Source organism: Octopus sinensis, linkage group LG11 (assembly GCF_006345805.1).
Source record: "Octopus sinensis linkage group LG11, ASM634580v1, whole genome shotgun sequence".
In the NCBI taxonomy this organism is placed as follows: Eukaryota; Metazoa; Mollusca; class Cephalopoda; order Octopoda; family Octopodidae; genus Octopus; species Octopus sinensis.
Window position 1 is genome coordinate 61187966 of NC_043007.1, and position 17712 is coordinate 61205677.

General features: G+C 33.8%; 1 protein-coding gene across 2 annotated transcripts in view; it reads left to right on the forward strand.

Moving 5' to 3' along the window:
- The window catches only part of LOC115217572 (regulator of microtubule dynamics protein 1), a 73696-nt gene that overhangs the window by 48283 nt on the left and 7701 nt on the right, over nt 1–17712 (forward strand). For both annotated transcript variants that reach the window (XM_029787312.2, XM_029787313.2), the window contains 4 exons: nt 1012–1204; nt 4628–4794; nt 8840–8915; nt 16296–16373. In XM_029787312.2, the coding sequence (XP_029643172.1) occupies nt 1012–1204; nt 4628–4794; nt 8840–8915; nt 16296–16373 (514 nt within the window). The remainder of the gene's footprint in view (nt 1–1011; nt 1205–4627; nt 4795–8839; nt 8916–16295; nt 16374–17712) is intronic.

Genomic DNA, 17712 nt, shown 5'->3' on the forward strand with positions numbered 1-17712 from the left:
TCTTTCATTATAACCGAGTAGAGCCATAACTCAATGAATGAAACTGTGTAGATGAAATTGTATAGCAGCCTGTTGAATGGTTTGTCATGTTACAAATTGTCATGCTTATTCAGCCTCAGAATTATGTTAAGGGTACATATGTCTATGGAATGCTCAGCTACTTACATGTTAATTTAACAAGTAGGTAGTGTGTTGAACAGTCTCAGTGCAATTCACGTATCAGTAAACTTGGATGACTCACTGATTTATACTTCAATTGTACTAACATCACCTCTTAGTAGATGTGAAATGCATATATATATATATATATATATTATATCTCTCATTATCATCACCGTTTAACGTCCGCTTTCCATGCTAGCATGGGTTGGATGATTTGACTGAGGACTGGCGAACCAGATGGCTGCACCAGGCTCCAATCTTGATCTGGCAGAGTTTCTACTGCTGGATGTCCTTCCTAATACTAACCACTCCGGGAGTGTAGTGGGTGCTTAAACGTGCCACCGACACGAGGGCCAGTCAGGCAGTACTGACAATGGACACGAAAAAATCGTGCTTTTTTATATATACATATATATATATATAAAAATTAAATTAGAGATAAAACCACTCGTAGGCAACTCAAACAGTGATAGACATAAACCAAAACATAAAAAAATAAATATAATTAATATAATATATATATAAAATTTAAAATTTAAATTATTAAAATTTAAAATTTTTAAATTTTTCAATTATATATGCTAGCATGGAAAGCGGACGTTAAACGATGATGATATATATATAATGTGTGTGTGTGTGAGAAAGAAACTGGGACAAAAGGAACTGAGAATGGGGGAGGGAGAAAATAGGTGAGCATGATAGAAAGAATGAGTGTGTGTATGTTAGTGTCCAAGTCTGCACATATAAGTGTTTCTATGTAAGTATATAAGTGTGTATGTGCTTGTGTTTGTGGATGTTTATGAGCACATAATCAATCAAATAAAGTAACAGTTTTCCCTCAATTTCCAGTGGGCCGTATGATGTGAAGAATCCGAAAGTTGGAGAATCCCCGACGGCCCACCGTGAGCATATTGATGGCTTCTATGATGTTGTTGGTGGTAAAGGTGGCGATTCCTTTTTCCTCAAAGTTGACACCCTCATGGAAGGAACTATCCCTGATCGGAAGAAGGCATACAAGCTACTCCAAGACAGCCAAGAAAAGGTATGTTATTTCTGTTAATTATACATGACAGCAAACCCCTTCACTCATTCTTTATCTTTTTCTCTCTCTCTCTTCCTCTTTCTTTTTCACATGTCCATTTCATATACACGTACATACATCTTTCACTTTCTCCTCTCTTTCACTTTAAAACAAAAATATATAAATAAAATTAACATGGAAATTAATATGAAAATAATTTTAAAAAACCATTAAAATATTGTCTGTTTAAAGAAAGCTAAAATATAAATATTTACTGTACAAACAACTTACATTTTTGAAGTCACATTCAGTTAAAAATATTTCTAAATGATTAAAATATTGTGTAAGTCAAGAAGTCAATGTCTTTTTTCTTAGAGAGTGCAAAGACTATGTGTGTGCGTATATGTTACAGATAGCAGACATGCGTTTGTGTTGATTGATACACCATGATATTCATTATATGCGTGTGTATTCTGTAACGGAAGCCATGCTTTTTTTGTCAAGAAATATCAAACAAAAGTTGTGTTTACTCATTTTCATTAATAAATAGAGGTCCAAATGTCACAAAAATTTGTATGAAAATAAATATGCAAAAAAAAATTAAGATAAGATGTACTATTTCTGAGATATTTCAGGTTCAGATAAACATCCCTAGAGTTTTAGTATTATCAAGATGTATGTGATTAGTGTGTGTGCATATGTGCACACATGCATATGCATGTATCACACACACACATACACAGAGTTTATGAAGTGATGAGTATTGTTCTGAAGTTTTATTGTAGTTTGGAAGTTAAGATAGAGGCCCAGTCATAATGTTCTTGATATACTTTTCTGCTCTAGGCACAAAGCCTGAAATTTTTAGAGAGGAGTTAGTCAATTAGATCAATCCCAGTATGCGACTGATACTTAATTTATCGATCCTGAAAGGATGAAAGGCATAATCGACCTCGGTAGAATTTGAACTCAGAACGTAAAGACGAACGGAAACGGCTAAGCATTTTGCCCGGTGTGCTAACATATCTACCAGCTCACCACCTTAATATTCTTGATATACTGTTTGTAAACTGGTGACATGTTTTCTCTATTTTGGACAGGACATGTCTACACATGCATTTAAGGTGTTTAAATTATGGTTTATTTTGACCATTTTGTTGTTTGCAGTGTGAATGACATTTAGCCATATTGAAAATGGCTAAAATATTATTTTGTATGCCTATAGAATGTAAATATTGTTGACTGTGTAAAGGGCATTGGACTAATAGAAATGATACTACTTGGACTACCTTTTGATTTTAGTTCAAATTCTGCCATAGTTAATTTATTTGTAATTTTATCTCTCTTAGATTGATTAAAGTAGGTATCAATCAAGTTCTGGGGTCACTTAAATTGATTGTATCTTTCTCTTCCCAAATGCTTGGCTTTGTGCCAATATCATAAATCAATATTGCTGAGTGTGGTAGTTCAATATAGATTTTGTTTAAGATGATGTTAAACAGTTGTATACTATCCTTAAGTACCACCACCTTAGGAATTCTAGCACTGTTTTGATGGCATTTTCATGGTTTTGTCAGAGGAGGAACAGTTGCAGCCATGATGTTTTTTGAGGTTTCCACAACTACTCATTAAAAAAGAACAGTCCTTTTTTATGTGATATTGATTTTTCACTATATTTTTAGATCAATATCATCAAATGAATTCTTGAATAATTTTTATATTTTAAATTTGGAAGTTGATTTCAGACTATTTGATTAACAAAATTTATTTTAAACAGTAATGATTTTTGCAATTATTACTGATGTCTCTAAACTTTGTACTTTCAGTTTTAGTTGGGAGGTACCTTCAGCATTCTGGTTAAAAATATGTTCCACTTCCACTAAAGGAATCTATCCATCTGTAATGTTGACTGTTCTAGGAAGCATAAACAAGTAACTGTTGCTTGGCCACAGAGCATTTCAGACAGACAGACAGACTGTATTTTATTTGAGAGAGTAAAGTAAAGGAACTATGATGTATCTGCATCCAAGATACATCTGAAATCTCTCAAACACAAATAATAGAAGGGAGATGAGAAGATGCTACATATCAGTGCTGTTAATCAACATTGCGTGCTAGCTTAAGTAGAGTGAATAGTGTTGGGCTGAGGAGAGCTTGGTTTAGTACTGAAATTTGCCCTAGTTTTTTTTTCTCTTTTATTAAGGAAGATCTCTTGATGAAAAAGGCTCAGATTCTACTGTTTGAGTGGAATAAAGCCTGGTGCCAATAGTAAAGAGATTACATCAAGCATCTTTCTTTTCAAAATTTACATGCTTGTTTCCAAGTTGTAGCAGTATGCTGATTTTGTTTTCTGTCATCTTCTTCATCTAGAGAAGAGAAACTTAAGACTTAAGGAAGGAACAAATAACTCATATTTTTTTTCAAAAACATTAGCAGCAGTGTAAATGGTGAGGAAATACTTTTAACTAGGAATCAACACTCACAAACACAGCTTAGAGTTTATTACTTGTCTATAGTGTTTGCTACATATCAGTTTTTTTTAAATCTAAATATTTTAACCCTTTTGTTACACTGTTTCTGTTGAAATATGCTGCCTTCAATTAAATTTGAAAAGAATGAAGAATTTAGTAATATTTTGTCATTATTAAGCTTGTGTTTGGAATTGGTTTCAAATTTTGACATAAGGCCAGCAAGTTCAGGGTGGGTGGGTCAATTACATCAACCCCAGTGCTCAACTGCTACTTATTTTATCAACCCTGAAAGGATTGAAAGGCAAAGTTGAACTTGGTGTAATTTGAAGTCAGAATGTAAAGATGGACAAAATGCTGCTAAGCATTTTTCTTGGTGTGTTGACAATTCTGCCAGCCCGCTGCCTTTAGGAACATATATTAACATGAAATTTTGGTTGAAGGATTTAATTTAGATAATTTAATGTGAATTTGTATCACTGAACCAGGGACAATCTCATGTGAGTTGATATTGAAAGGGTTAGTGTAATGAATAAGACAGTGGTAGATTTCTTTTTATTTATAGTTAAAACTGAAATAATAATTTTCTTTACATTAATACAATTTAGACATTTTTGAAAGAAGTAATTCATTTTTAACATTTGAAACATGAAATAAATAAATAAAGCTATAAATAATAGCTTGTAAATATTGGGTTAAAAACTCCTTTGGATTGAAGACTGGCCGTGGGACATGAATCTTGACAGTCTTCAGCTTTTTCTATTCAAATGTTTTTTAACCCACTCATAATGCTATTATTTACAGCCTTAACTACTTCAAGTTTCAACTGTTAAAAATGAATTCAATATCTTTAAAAACTGTTAAAAACGAATTTCAATATTTTTAATTTTTATTTCTCTTTGTTAAAATATAACTCCTCTTTTACAAAGTTGAGTTAAATCTAACCTGTTTCAATTCAATTGTGCTTATTCTTTCGCAGTATGAGGGCAATATTGATTTCCATTGGCGCCTATCAAAATCAACTTTTCAAATGGCTGAAACTCACAAACCCCAAAGTGAGGAAAAGAAAGATCTTCTCCTTGTGGCCAGAGATTTAGCTAATGCCTCCCTTGCATTGAACGTAAACTCATCCAGTGCTCACAAATGGTAAATATCAGCTATGCTTATTAATCATTTCATGTCTATGGCTTCTGATAGGTAGTGTAAATAACCATAGCTTAGACCTATTTTAGCTATAAATCTGGTAGTCAATAAGTTAACCTTTTAAAATCTGTATATACTGATAGCTTGGTAGGTTGGTTGCTACATATCATTATCATTATATGGCCACTTTTCTGTGATTGCAATGGTTGGTCAGGTTTTCCTCAGTATAGCATTTTGTTGTTAATTACAGTCTTCATGAGATTTAACCTCCTGAAATCACCCTTCACCATTTCTTTTCATGTCTTCCTTCCACCTCTTCCATTTGCATCAATTGACATTTTTTCTTACACAATTGCTATCCGCCATATGCATCACATGTTCCTGACTGTGTAGTCTTCTCTTTTGCATTCTACATCCTCTTGTGCTTAATGCTTAATGCCCTTTTCTCAGCTCATATGTGCTGTCATTCATCATCATTTAATGTCTGTTTTCCATGCTGGCATGAGTTGCCTGGTTTGAAAGGAGCTGGCAAGGCTGGGAGCTGCACTAGGTTCGATTGTCTGTTCTGACATGGTTTCTACAGCTACATACCCTTACTAATGCCAACCACTTTAGAGAGTGTACTGGGTGCTTTTTACATGGTACCAGAACCAGTGCTTTTTACATGGCAACAGCACCAATGGCATCCACACCAACAGGTCACCAAGTACCTTGCAAGACAAAACCTCCTCAACTGGGAGAAGGGTGTAGTATTGATAGTATGTGGCTTTGTGCCAGTTAAAAGATTAAAGGTATAGAGGGACAGAGATAGGTGTCTTGCTGTAGATACATGGATATTGTGGTTGGAAAAGAAAGAGAGAGTAACATTGGCAGTGGTGAGAATAGGTGACATGATACAGAGACTTGAACTGGGTGAGTTGGCAGGATGAGGTGATTGTAGCAAATGTTGGCAAGAAATATAGCAAAGGCTTGGGGTAGGGGTTGTGGTAGATATATGAGGTCATTGAGGTAGATTGTGAGTAAGCAAGATGTTACTGATGGAAAACAGCAAACATATTTATTCACTGAAAACTTTACAAATTCAAGAAAAAAAAAATGCTAGCTTCATTTCTTTTCAGCCAGTACACATCCACATTCAGTGCTCATGTTTCACTACCATGCACTTCATTACTCAAGCATCATACTGTCTGTCCTCAGTAGTTGCGTATTTCTAGAACATCTTCGTCCTTGTAGCAGTTGATGATTATACTATTGTGCCAGTCATTGGGCATGTCAACCTTCTCTATTACCTGATTGACATTTCTTGTGACTAGCACCTGTCCTACTTTGCTGGATATTTTTATCCTTTCCTTGAAAGTCTAGCTGCTCTTCCTACCTTCATATCCCTAACCCTGTTACTGACTGTCAGCTTCAATAGATTGTTTCTCTGTTGAGTCTTTTTGCTGTAGACTTTCTTTGTCTCCTCTATTCATTCTCCTCATATAGCAACTTCACCAAGTAACATTTCCATGTCTCTTCTTGATGTCATTGAAGGCAAGTGTATTGCTGTTGCTCTATATACACCTTGCCTCAATGATGTCTTGATTGATATTGCTTTGTGATCCTGAACACCTCATAATTCTGATCCTTATGTCATAAAACATTGACACTCCTTTTATTTTCAGTTTCTCACTTTGCTATATATACTTGGTGTCTAACTTCTCCTCTAGTTACTGGATATTGTTCTTTGCTTCCTCTTTCTTACAATTTCTTCAAGCCTGACTTTTAGCTCTGGATCATTTCACCAGCATAACACCTTCTGTGTAGTTGAAACCTTGCTTCCATCTAGATATATCTAGTTTGTAGTTCTCAGCAGAAACTCTCAGTTGTCTTCAACATTTTGACTTTTTATCTCCATCTTCTTTTCATATGCATGTATGTACAGGGTTGGCCAAAAGTCACCTGACAGTAAATAAAAACCATTTAATTCCAAGATTTATTTATGTTTAACAACTGAATGAATTTTATAAAAGCATCTAAACTCATCATGAAAATTGATCAAACTGAAGTCCTTCTTGAGTGACACATTTTTCCATTCAAGTCAACACAGAATTACAGATAGTATTTATAGAATTTTGATTTACTGTCAGGTGACTTTTGGCCAACACTGTATATGTATTCTCTTGACTTGACACTGCACATTAATCACTGTAATACCAATGGTGTTGTTCATTTGCATTCTTCTTTGAAAACATGCCTGACTATTGGGCTGTTTGTGTTTGAAGAACTCATAAAAACATTAGCTTGCTTGGAAACAGGTGAGAGTTGGTTACAGGAAGAGCTTCTGGCCATAGAAAAATTTGCCTCAAGGAATTTTGTCTGACTTATGCGAGCATGGAAAAGTGGATGTTAAAATTGGGATGTTGATGACAGGTAGTAGTGCCTTTGTAATCTTCTTTCAGTCTAGTGCTTCTATAGATAAAGAAATAAAGAACATACAATATAAAATGAACTTAAGTTACTGTTCTCTATTAAACAGATTTTTGACTATAAGGATCTCCTCATTAGTAACAAACTGGCTGTATACAAAGCAGCTGTGATACCTACTCTCATTTATTACTGTGAAACCCAAGTTATATACAGAATGCATAGAAACTTTCCAACAAAGAGCAAGTGTTAGGATTGAGTGACCATTGATGAGATCCTACTGTGAGCAAAGACCATCATTATTGAAGATAGTATCCAAAGTATAGCTAAGATGGGCAAGACACCATGGATACATGCTCAACACTCAAATTCCCACTGAATTCTTTTATTTTGTGCTGCAAATGACAAGAATGTCAGAAGAGATACAGAGATCAACTCAGGAAGATGCTGCTGAAATGGTGCAAGGTACTTTAGACACAATGTGAAGAACTGGCAAAAGATCACTTTGACTGGTGTTAACTATTGCTGTTAAGTTGCTTAAGATAGTCTAAACTTAATTATTCTGTCAGAAATCTAGCAGAGGTTCTCACTCCATTAAACTTTTTGTATACAGTTACTCATCTATTCACTTCTTCCTCCTTATATCTACAATCAGATCTATCTTTCATCATGCCAATGTTGATGGTGTCAGTCCTGATAGGAGAAGATGAGTTTCTAGTAGTGGTTAGGTTGTTTAAAGATTTTTGCATCTGTAAGAGAGTTGCTGTGATAACATTCAATAGATTCACACATGATCAAATGTTCTCAATTCTGTGCACAAACTAACATACTAAGAGTCAGTCCTGTGTGCCCAATTAGTGACCATCATGATTTTAGCAGAGTTTTATTGGCTGGATGCCCTTCCTATCTTTAGCCACTTTACAGCTTGGACAATGTATTTTATCATGCCAGCATCATTTGAGAAATTTTTTGTCAGTACTAAAGTATTCCTTTTACATTGTTCAATTTTTATTCAGATTACTGCTGTCTTAGATGGGTTGTCTTTGTTGTGGCTTGCGGAATCCATGTCCCTTCCATTAAGAAGTCTGCATCTCCTTTGTGCAGATATTTTTTATTCAGAATTATTGTTCTTGATGGGTTGCTTCACTGCTGAATATTGAGTTCTGATCTGCTCCATACAGAATTTTATTTGTAGTTAGTTCTAGTCAGGTTGCTTTCACTATTGCAAATGTTAGAAAATGGATGGAAGGGCTTATAGTAGGCTGATGGGTTTGTAGAGAGAGACAGCTGACAGTAGTCCTGGAAGTTGTAGTAATTCAAGTAATGGTCATATTTGTCATAGTTATTGGAATTTTGTAATTATAAAGTTGAAAAAAAGCTGTTTACCCTTAGCTAATTCATATCACTGTTGGCTGTGTGTGTGTGTGCACGCGTTTTGATGAATTATTATTTCAGAAGTTTTGTTTCTTTGAAGTATTGTTTTCTTTTTTATACCAGTTTATCTAATCAAGAATAAACCTGTCAAAATGTGTGGTTAAAAATACAAAATATGAAACTCATAATCTGTAAAATCTAACAGTCTACAAAATGTAAAATCTTAGAAATACAATGTGTTTAAAGTCTATAATATTCATTTTTAAAGGTATGCAGTCATTGTTGGCAGCCTTACTGAATATCTTGGGATCCGCCAACAAATTGAATTGGCTTATTCCATCAAGGTAAGTTAATTATCTTCATATGAACTGTATCATCATCATCATCATTTAGCATCCATATTCTGGCATAGGTTGTCAACATCCCAAAACTAGATATTATGAGACTACGCATCTTATGGTTTAGCAGTTTAATTAAGGACCAAGTCTTGGACTTATTGTAAAAATGTATAGCTCTTCAGTCATGTCTCACACTAATACTCTGTCATTCTTTTGTAGGTAACAGCTTCTAGAAGCTTTAGCATTATTGGGTATTATGATATCTAATTAATAATATACAAATATTATGTATTTTATGAAGTGTTTTAAATCTAATTAATTAGATAATGTTGCTGGTTTTTTTTTTCTTTTTTGAGCCTTTTTCATAATTTTTTCCAGTTATTGTATTTTATTTTGGCTCTTCCTCTTATCATATGCTCCACTAGAATACCTTAGATCTTTGCCTGATGTTTACCTAAGTGTTTTTTATTAGCTAGACTGTGTTTTGTTTCTGTTCTTCATATTTGTTGTCTATGATGTTTGATTTAGCAGTCAAAGCAGAATATGAGGATGGTGGTCAACATTTGCAAGACTTGTATTACTTAGAAAAATTGACAGTATAGTGAAATTACTGTGGGGAGTGGAATATCCAACATTTTGAACAAACCCTTCTTTTAATTCTCTTCTATCAGGGTAAAGTTGATAAAAGGCAAATAAAAATAAAGCAGAATTTTAGTTTCTGTTTGAGGAACTAGGTGCTAGTAATGAGGAACCCGGAAGAAGGTATATGAGAAACCTTAGCTATTCCACTCCCCATATTAATTTCACAGTTATCCTTTCTGTTGCATTTTCCATATGATACATTTCATGTGTTTTAAATGAGTGGTAGTCGACTGGTTTGAGAACAAGGCATCAGTCTGTTTGTGTGTGTATATATCTCTTTTATTCTCTTTTACTTGTTTCAGTCATTTGACTGCGGCCATGCTGGAGCACTGCCTTTAGTCGAGCAAATCGACTCAGGACTTATTCTTTGGAAGCCTAGTACTTATTCTATTAGTCTCTTTTGCCAAACTGCTGAATTACGGGGACATAAACACACCAGCATCAGTTGTCAAGCGATGTTGGGGGGACAAACACACACACAAACATATACACACACATACATACATATATATACATATATACGATAGGCTTCTTTCAGTTTCCATCTACCAAATCCACTCACAAGGCTTTGGTCTGCCTGAGGCTATAATAGAAGACACTTGCCCAAGGTGCTATGCAATAGGAATGAACCCGGAACCATGTGATTGGTAAGCAAGCTACTTACTACACACCCACTCCTGCGCCTACACACACACACAGACAGACAGACAGACAGACAGACAGATAGACGCAGACAAACACAGACAGACACACAAACGGACAGACAAACTGACAGACACACAGACGGACAGACACACAAACGGACAGACACACAAACGGACAGACACAAACGGACAGACCACAAACGGACAGACACACAAACGGACAGACAAACTGACAGACACACAGACGGACAGACACACAAACGGACAGACACACAAACGGACAGACACACAAACGGACAGACACACAAACGGACAGACACACAAACGGACAGACACACAAACGGACAGACACACAAACGGACAGACACACAAACGGACAGACACACAAACGGACAGACACACAAACGGACAGACACACAGACGGACAGACACACAGACGGACAGAGACAGACAAACAGATGTATGTTGTTTCAGCTGTTTGAAATTTGAATGATATAAAATCTCAGTGCAAAAGTGGCAAAAATACTAAAATAAGTATGATGAAAGTCATTGAAAATATCATAGATTTGTTCTGGTCCTTATTACTGTTCATTATTGTTGCAGTTTGCTGTGCTGAAAGTAAGTCTATAAGTGGTTATTTTTTCCTTGCTGACTGCAGAATCAGTCAAGTTTAATCCTGCTTGACAGAATATAGTGTATTTTTGTCAAATTAAATTTTAATAAAACAAGTAAAACATCTCAAAAGGCTTACAACTAAATTTGATAAAAAATAAAAAAAAAGCTTTGCATTTAATTCATCTTCTACTGTGCCTGACTGGTTTTGGTTCTATCATGAAATTCAAATTCAACTCGCAGATTTTAAGTACTTGATACCCCTTTTTATTTTTGGTAGGAGTTTTTGACACTTAGTTTCTCTTCTCTTTTGGTTGCTTCACACCCAATTTAGCCTGTCTTTTGGGTGTTTCATGTTCAATTTACCTTCTCTTTTGGGTGTTCGATATCTTGTTTATCCTCACTCGTTGTTGCTTGAAACCCATTTTTCCCTCTTTCTTGGGTGTTTAATACCTAGTTTCTGCTTTGTAGTTGATTGTCACAATTGTTTTTAGGGTTCATTTTCCCCTTCTGATATCTAATTCACAGTTGGTGTTATGTTTGTTAGTGCTATTTGGAGTTGGGGGTTGATGATGTTGAGTTGTTTCAGTTGGCTATACTTGACTGAACCTATAGCACCATTCACTGACTCCATTACAAAGATGTTTCATCATTTACACATCTTGATGACATACCTTCGCACTGTTTTCATCCAATCAATGTTTGTCATTATTTAATGACTAGTCAATAGTTTTAGATCAAAAATATCTAGTGTTCTCTCAAAAAGTCAGCTCAGCTAAGACATTGAATTTTATTGGTCACATGACCCTGTTACATAAATATAATAGAAAGCTTGTAAGAAAAGTCACTTGACTGTATGTTGGTGGCTGTTTCAACCAATCAGAATTGTTACTTTAAGCATGTTTGTTTACTTTAGAATGCTTGGAATAAACCTTATTGTTTTTTCTTCAAGATGAATGGTTTTTGACGTTTTGAAGAGAGTTAGACATCTATGAATCAATCCCATGCTGCATGAACTTATAAACTCTCACAAGTATATAAATGATATGCATGTGTACTCACACACGCACTATTATCAGGAGCAAATTCTCTCACAAACAGAATTTGTTTTATTATGTTTGAAATATCTTCTGCTGCATGTTAATTTCCCCACAAACATTATACTGAATTCTATCATATTTTCATAAATATGATTTCTTCTATATCTTTGGAATATGAAACTTGTTCATATGAACTGATATATTTTTATACATTATCATGATTTGGTTTCATTGTTCATTTCAAATGTGTCTTAATTTTTCATTATGTGTCTTGCTGCATTTTGTTTTGATCAGTAATGTTATAAGTGCTTCCATATTTCTTATGCACTATGCTTTTTACTGTTATTCTTATCTTGTCCGGTATTTGGTTTTGATCTGTTGAGATCAATGTAGTTGTTCTTAATAAATTAGATAAATTTTGAAATAACATTTGTAATGTTTTCCTAATTACTTCATTTATTCATTAAAGCAACATCCAGTACGTACACACACACACACACACATTTGAGATGTTTGATGTATCTGTTTGGGTCAAATTTCATTATGAAATCCTCTCATTAGAGGGTGGAAATTTTTTTCATCATGTATTGGCACTAATATTAAGATAAAGTGGACAGTGAGTTTGCAGTAATGTATTATGTTATTTAGTCACCTTATGTTCTGAGTTGAAATATTTTCTGAATTGAGTTTGCTTTTCATCTACCTGAAATTGATAAAAATGTAACCAGTGTATCAGTAAATATACTGAGGTGTGTTACTGATACTTATTGAATTGTTTACATTCTCTCTTCTACAAAACTTGGGTTTGTGGCTACTAAAACAAAATATTCATAACATTTACAAAAGAAACTATAATCTTGATCCTTTCCTAATCTTGGATTAGAAAATGTATCTCTGGGGGTCTTTGTTCAATCAATTTATTAATTTGATAATTCATTGAGCGAGCAGGCTGCTTTTGTAGATCCAATCAATCTGTTTAGACATGAAAAGACTCCTCTTTGCCCTGAATATTTAATCAAAAATTTCACATGCATTAAATTTGAAGTTACCCATTGACAAAGTCTTTAAAATCCCATTAAATAACAGTTTGAGCTGTAAAACCAAAACAGTAATTTAATCGAAGTTATAATCCTATGATTTGTAAAATTAAAGTTTCATTAATTTTCTCAGCACAGACTCAATCTTGCAGATTCTTATGATACCCTTGACGCTAAAAATGTTTCTAACCTCTGCTAAAGACTTACTCAATCTGCTAAATATTTCTTGATTTACACTCTACTGTCTAAAAAAAATTGGAAGGGCACATTGAATAATGTCCTAGGTATACTATGTTTGAAATAAAAGCTGGAGTGATCATAACTTTGATCATAAGGCTGCTTAGTCATGGGTGATTTTGAGTTGATTGTCAATAATAATTTCTTTCTTTTTTCATACCCCTTAAAATCCGTTTTAGAGAGTAAAAGTTAAAGAAATTTCATCCTATTCCAGCACACAATTAACTCTATTCTGTTCACTCTTTAGAAAGATAGAAAAAAAAAACTGTTTATTTTCATCATTATTGATTAACTCAGATCAGTAATCAAGAGACTGATTTTAAAATTCAGAAGGGTTTATAGGAGCTGTAGATCTAAATATAAAGGGTCTTGTCTTACTTTCAAAGGATAAGATCCCCTATATGATCCTTCACCCCTAATATACCCAGTAATGTGTACCTGTAATATACAATAGTTAAATAGGCCAGTAATATATCTAGTAATATACATCAATATACCAGTAATATACCCAGGTTTTGTCTCCATTGTTATTTCTACTTAGTACTTTCCACAAAGATTTTTTTTCTAAAAAAGACACATGGAGCTAGTTCTGTGTCTGCAATAATTTTGGGATATACAATTAATTTTTCACAGGTGATCTGCTGAAATAAAAGCTTTGTTTGGGTAAGATAGTCTTATTCTTTTCTAACATTTTGGGGAGCAGTTTTTTTATTGTTGGTTTGTTTGTTGGTTGTTTATTTTTTTGTTTCATTTGTATTTTGCTAATTTTTTTTTTTGACCTGACAACTAAATATTAATAGAGCAATCAGATGGAAATATACCTGTCTAACTTATATATACCTCCTCTATTTTTTAACTGTATTTTCATTTTCTTGCAGACATTGTCTTAATCATCATCAATTTATGTCTATTTTCCATAGTGGTTAGATTTCATAATTTTAGTGAATGCCATTATTCACACCAGCTCTGATGTTTAGAACACACATTCAATGTTTTCCTGTACATTTATCTCTAATATTAATCTTCTCTACTTACAACACTGAAAAAGAAAAAAAAATTTTGACTATATAACTTATTTTTGATTGGATTTAGAGAAGCTAGAATTTTAAATAACTTGATATTCATTTTTACTAAAGTTGTTGTTGCTGCTGTTGTTGTTATTATTATTAATATTTACAAAATAGATAAATCTATACTTATGTACTACATTTTTTTCCCTTATGTTTCTCCAGTGTTTAACGTGTTAAACTGCTTTCACTGGAACACATATTATTGTGTTCATATTCACATATATTTTTCTTTTTATCTATGTATGCATATACGGCGTGTGTGTGTGTATTTCTATATATAATTTACTTAAGTTTTTCATCAATAACAAAAATAAAGCAAAACTCAAACTAATGTGACCTTGTAATATTCAATAGCTAAAATTTATTAGACCTCCCCATCCCCCACCAAAATAAACAGTGTCTGAAATAAACATGAGACTGATATCCCCCTCTTCTGATAATAGGAAGAATTTACAGCACTAGATATTCAATAACTGTATGAAGTAAGACTAAAGAAAATACAAATAATATTTGTGAGATGTAGGTGAGAATTGACTCTACATTTCGTTATCATCCAAGTAGATTAGGCTCGTGCTACTGACTAAGTTCTTTCCAATAACATCATTGATCCTGTTGACTAAATTAAAAATGCAGTAAATGCTGCACTAATGAAAACATTGATTTATTGATTGGTTTTTAACCTCAAAAAGTTTCTAAAAGTGTTTCATTAAAATTGATGTTGGGAGATTATGATTATGATTATTATTATTTTTGTTATTATCATTGTAAGCTGGCAGAATGGTTAGCATGCTGTACAAAATGCTTTGCAGTATTTCTTCTGGTTTTATGTCTGAGTTCATATTCCACTGAAATTGACTTTTATCTTTCATCCCTTTGGGGTTGATAAAATAAGTACCAGTTGAGCACTGAGATTGATGTAATTGACTTACCCTGCCCACAAAATTGCATACCTTATGCTTATAGTAGAAAGGATTATTATTACTACTACAATTATTATTATTATTATTAAGGAGGCGGGGTGGCAGAACTATTAGTGTGCTGGATGAAATGCACTGCTGGGTTTGAGTTCTGAGTTCAAATTCTACTGAGGTCAACTCTGCCTTTTATCCTTTCAGTGTTGATAAAATAGGTACCAGTTGAGCATTAGGGTTGATGTAGTCAACTTGCCCCCTTCCTTGAATTGCTGGCTTTGTGCCAAAATTTGAAACCTTTATTATTATTATTAAGGCAGAATCATTGGCATGTTGGATGAAATGCTTAGCAATATTTTGCCCGTCGCTATGTTCTGAGTTCAAATTCCAATAAGGTTGACTTTGCCTTTCATCCTTTTGGGGTCAATAAATTAAGTACATGTGAAGCACTGGGGTTGATGTAATCGACTTAACCTCTCCCACCAAATTTCAGGTCTTGTGCCTTTAATAGAAAGTATTATTATTTTCCTTATGGACTTTCTGAGGCAAACTAGCATGGTACTCATCCATGGTTTTTGCGACAGTAAATGTATACAATATAAATTTGTCCCTAGATTTGAACAGAAGTCTGTCAGAACTAACTTTATTCCTACAACTAACTTTATTCTCATCATATGAAATTGAACTTAAAACTGTCAGCCACTGAGTCTACTAATCATTGTTATGCTTCTGCTGTTTGCCTTCTAGCAGGACAGGGCCATTGAAAACTAAGTATTATTGCCTTTGATATATCACCGAATTTCTGGCATGATAGGAACATCAACTCCTAGATTGAGTTTCAGATATTTTAAATTCAGCCATTTATTCTTTGATGTAGTCAGAAATGAAGTTCTAAATATTTACATGCCATGTTGCTCACCATTTGCTGGCATCATACCTATATGAAATAATTCAGAAGATGAAACTTTTTAACAGAATAGTGTTTAACTTTGAAATAATTTCTTGGAGTTAGGTACATTGCTCTTTCTGCTGGCCACAAAGAGCTTGGTATCCTCATGCTTAATAAAACCAGTTACAGTTCTAGCTGTCTTGGGCATCAGTTCAACTAAATTAGGATATCACTAATTTTGAAAAGATTCATTAATCACTCAGTATATGTTTTCATATATGTTCATTCTGTTTTATCTTTTCAGTACCATATTGAACAAGGTTTGAAGCTCAATCCAAAAGATGCTTTCCTTCACTACATGCTGGGTAGATGGCACTATAGGGTAAGAAATTTTTAAAAACTACTACACTGCAATGAGACAAAAAAGAAGAAATAGAAAAACTATCAACTTGATTAGCAGTTTGTTATTTCTAGGTATTACTTATTTTTATTTCTGTTATGATAAATAGAGCATTTTTAGTCAGAATTTCAGACAAAAAAATTATGAGTTCAAGATCCATCATTTTTATGTGTTACAAGGCAAGGAACTGTTCTCACTTATTTGTTTAGTTGTTAAAAGGCCATGAGGTCATGTGCTATTTCTGTGCCTATTTTCAAGTTTGTGTGCAACTCTGTTGAGGACTGCTTAATTCTTACCAAATATTTTGTGAATTATACATATAATTTCAAAAACTGATCATTCTCATTGCTAAAAGTTACTCATTAATCTATAAAAAACAAGAGCACTCAGAGAGTGCAAACCTCTGCCAAGGCAACACCAATGTCCTCTCAACAATTATCTAGAGATGATTTTTAAAATGAGAATATCTGAAATAAACTTGACTGCTCTCACAAACGAGAATACTAAAAATGAACTCAACCACTCTCAAAAATTGAGTAAAAAAATCGGAAAAAAATTCAGAATCCTTGTCCAGTACCTGATTGATCCCAATGGTAGTCATGGAATGCAAATGTGGGTGTGCTGGCCGTGTTTGTAATGCTGTGTGTGTGCCATCTGCAGTGGGAACTGGGACAGTTTTCTTCATGATGGCCTTTTTTTAGTCTATCCACTGATATAGTGTCTTTATGACTATTAAGGTCTATAATGAAAAATTTATCCATGCATGAAAGAAAACGGAAAGGACCTGCGTACAGTGCTGCTAACAGAGGTTTAATAACATTGTTGCATGCAAAAATGTGAGTCCAACAAGTAAAGCTTCCTTCAAAACAGCTAGAAATTCAATTGTCATGTAGGTAAGAGGTTTTAAACAGGAGTAATATATTCAAAATTGGTAAAACTAAAAATTGTCAATGATAAATTACATTTTTGTTACTGAATATGTTAGTGTTATTTAATTTCTGAATGGTTTTGCTGCCGTTTGTTTATGTAGTTTGATTTCTTTATCCATCAGTTTTTAAGTTAGAGATGTGAGTAAAATTAATGATAGAGAAATGAAAGTAAAACTTTGGAAACAGCAACACTGCCGTAACTTACATGGAAACCATGCGAGTGCTTTCAAGGGAGATAATCAGAGAAAGACTTAAAAGTGAATGTAAGATCATAATACTTCATGTAAAGTAAAGTAAATACAACAAATAATCCAGAATCCTTGCCCTGTACCAGATCGATCCCAAAATCTAATCAGTTTGTGTCAGTCACGAGGCCAAACATCCCTGAAAGT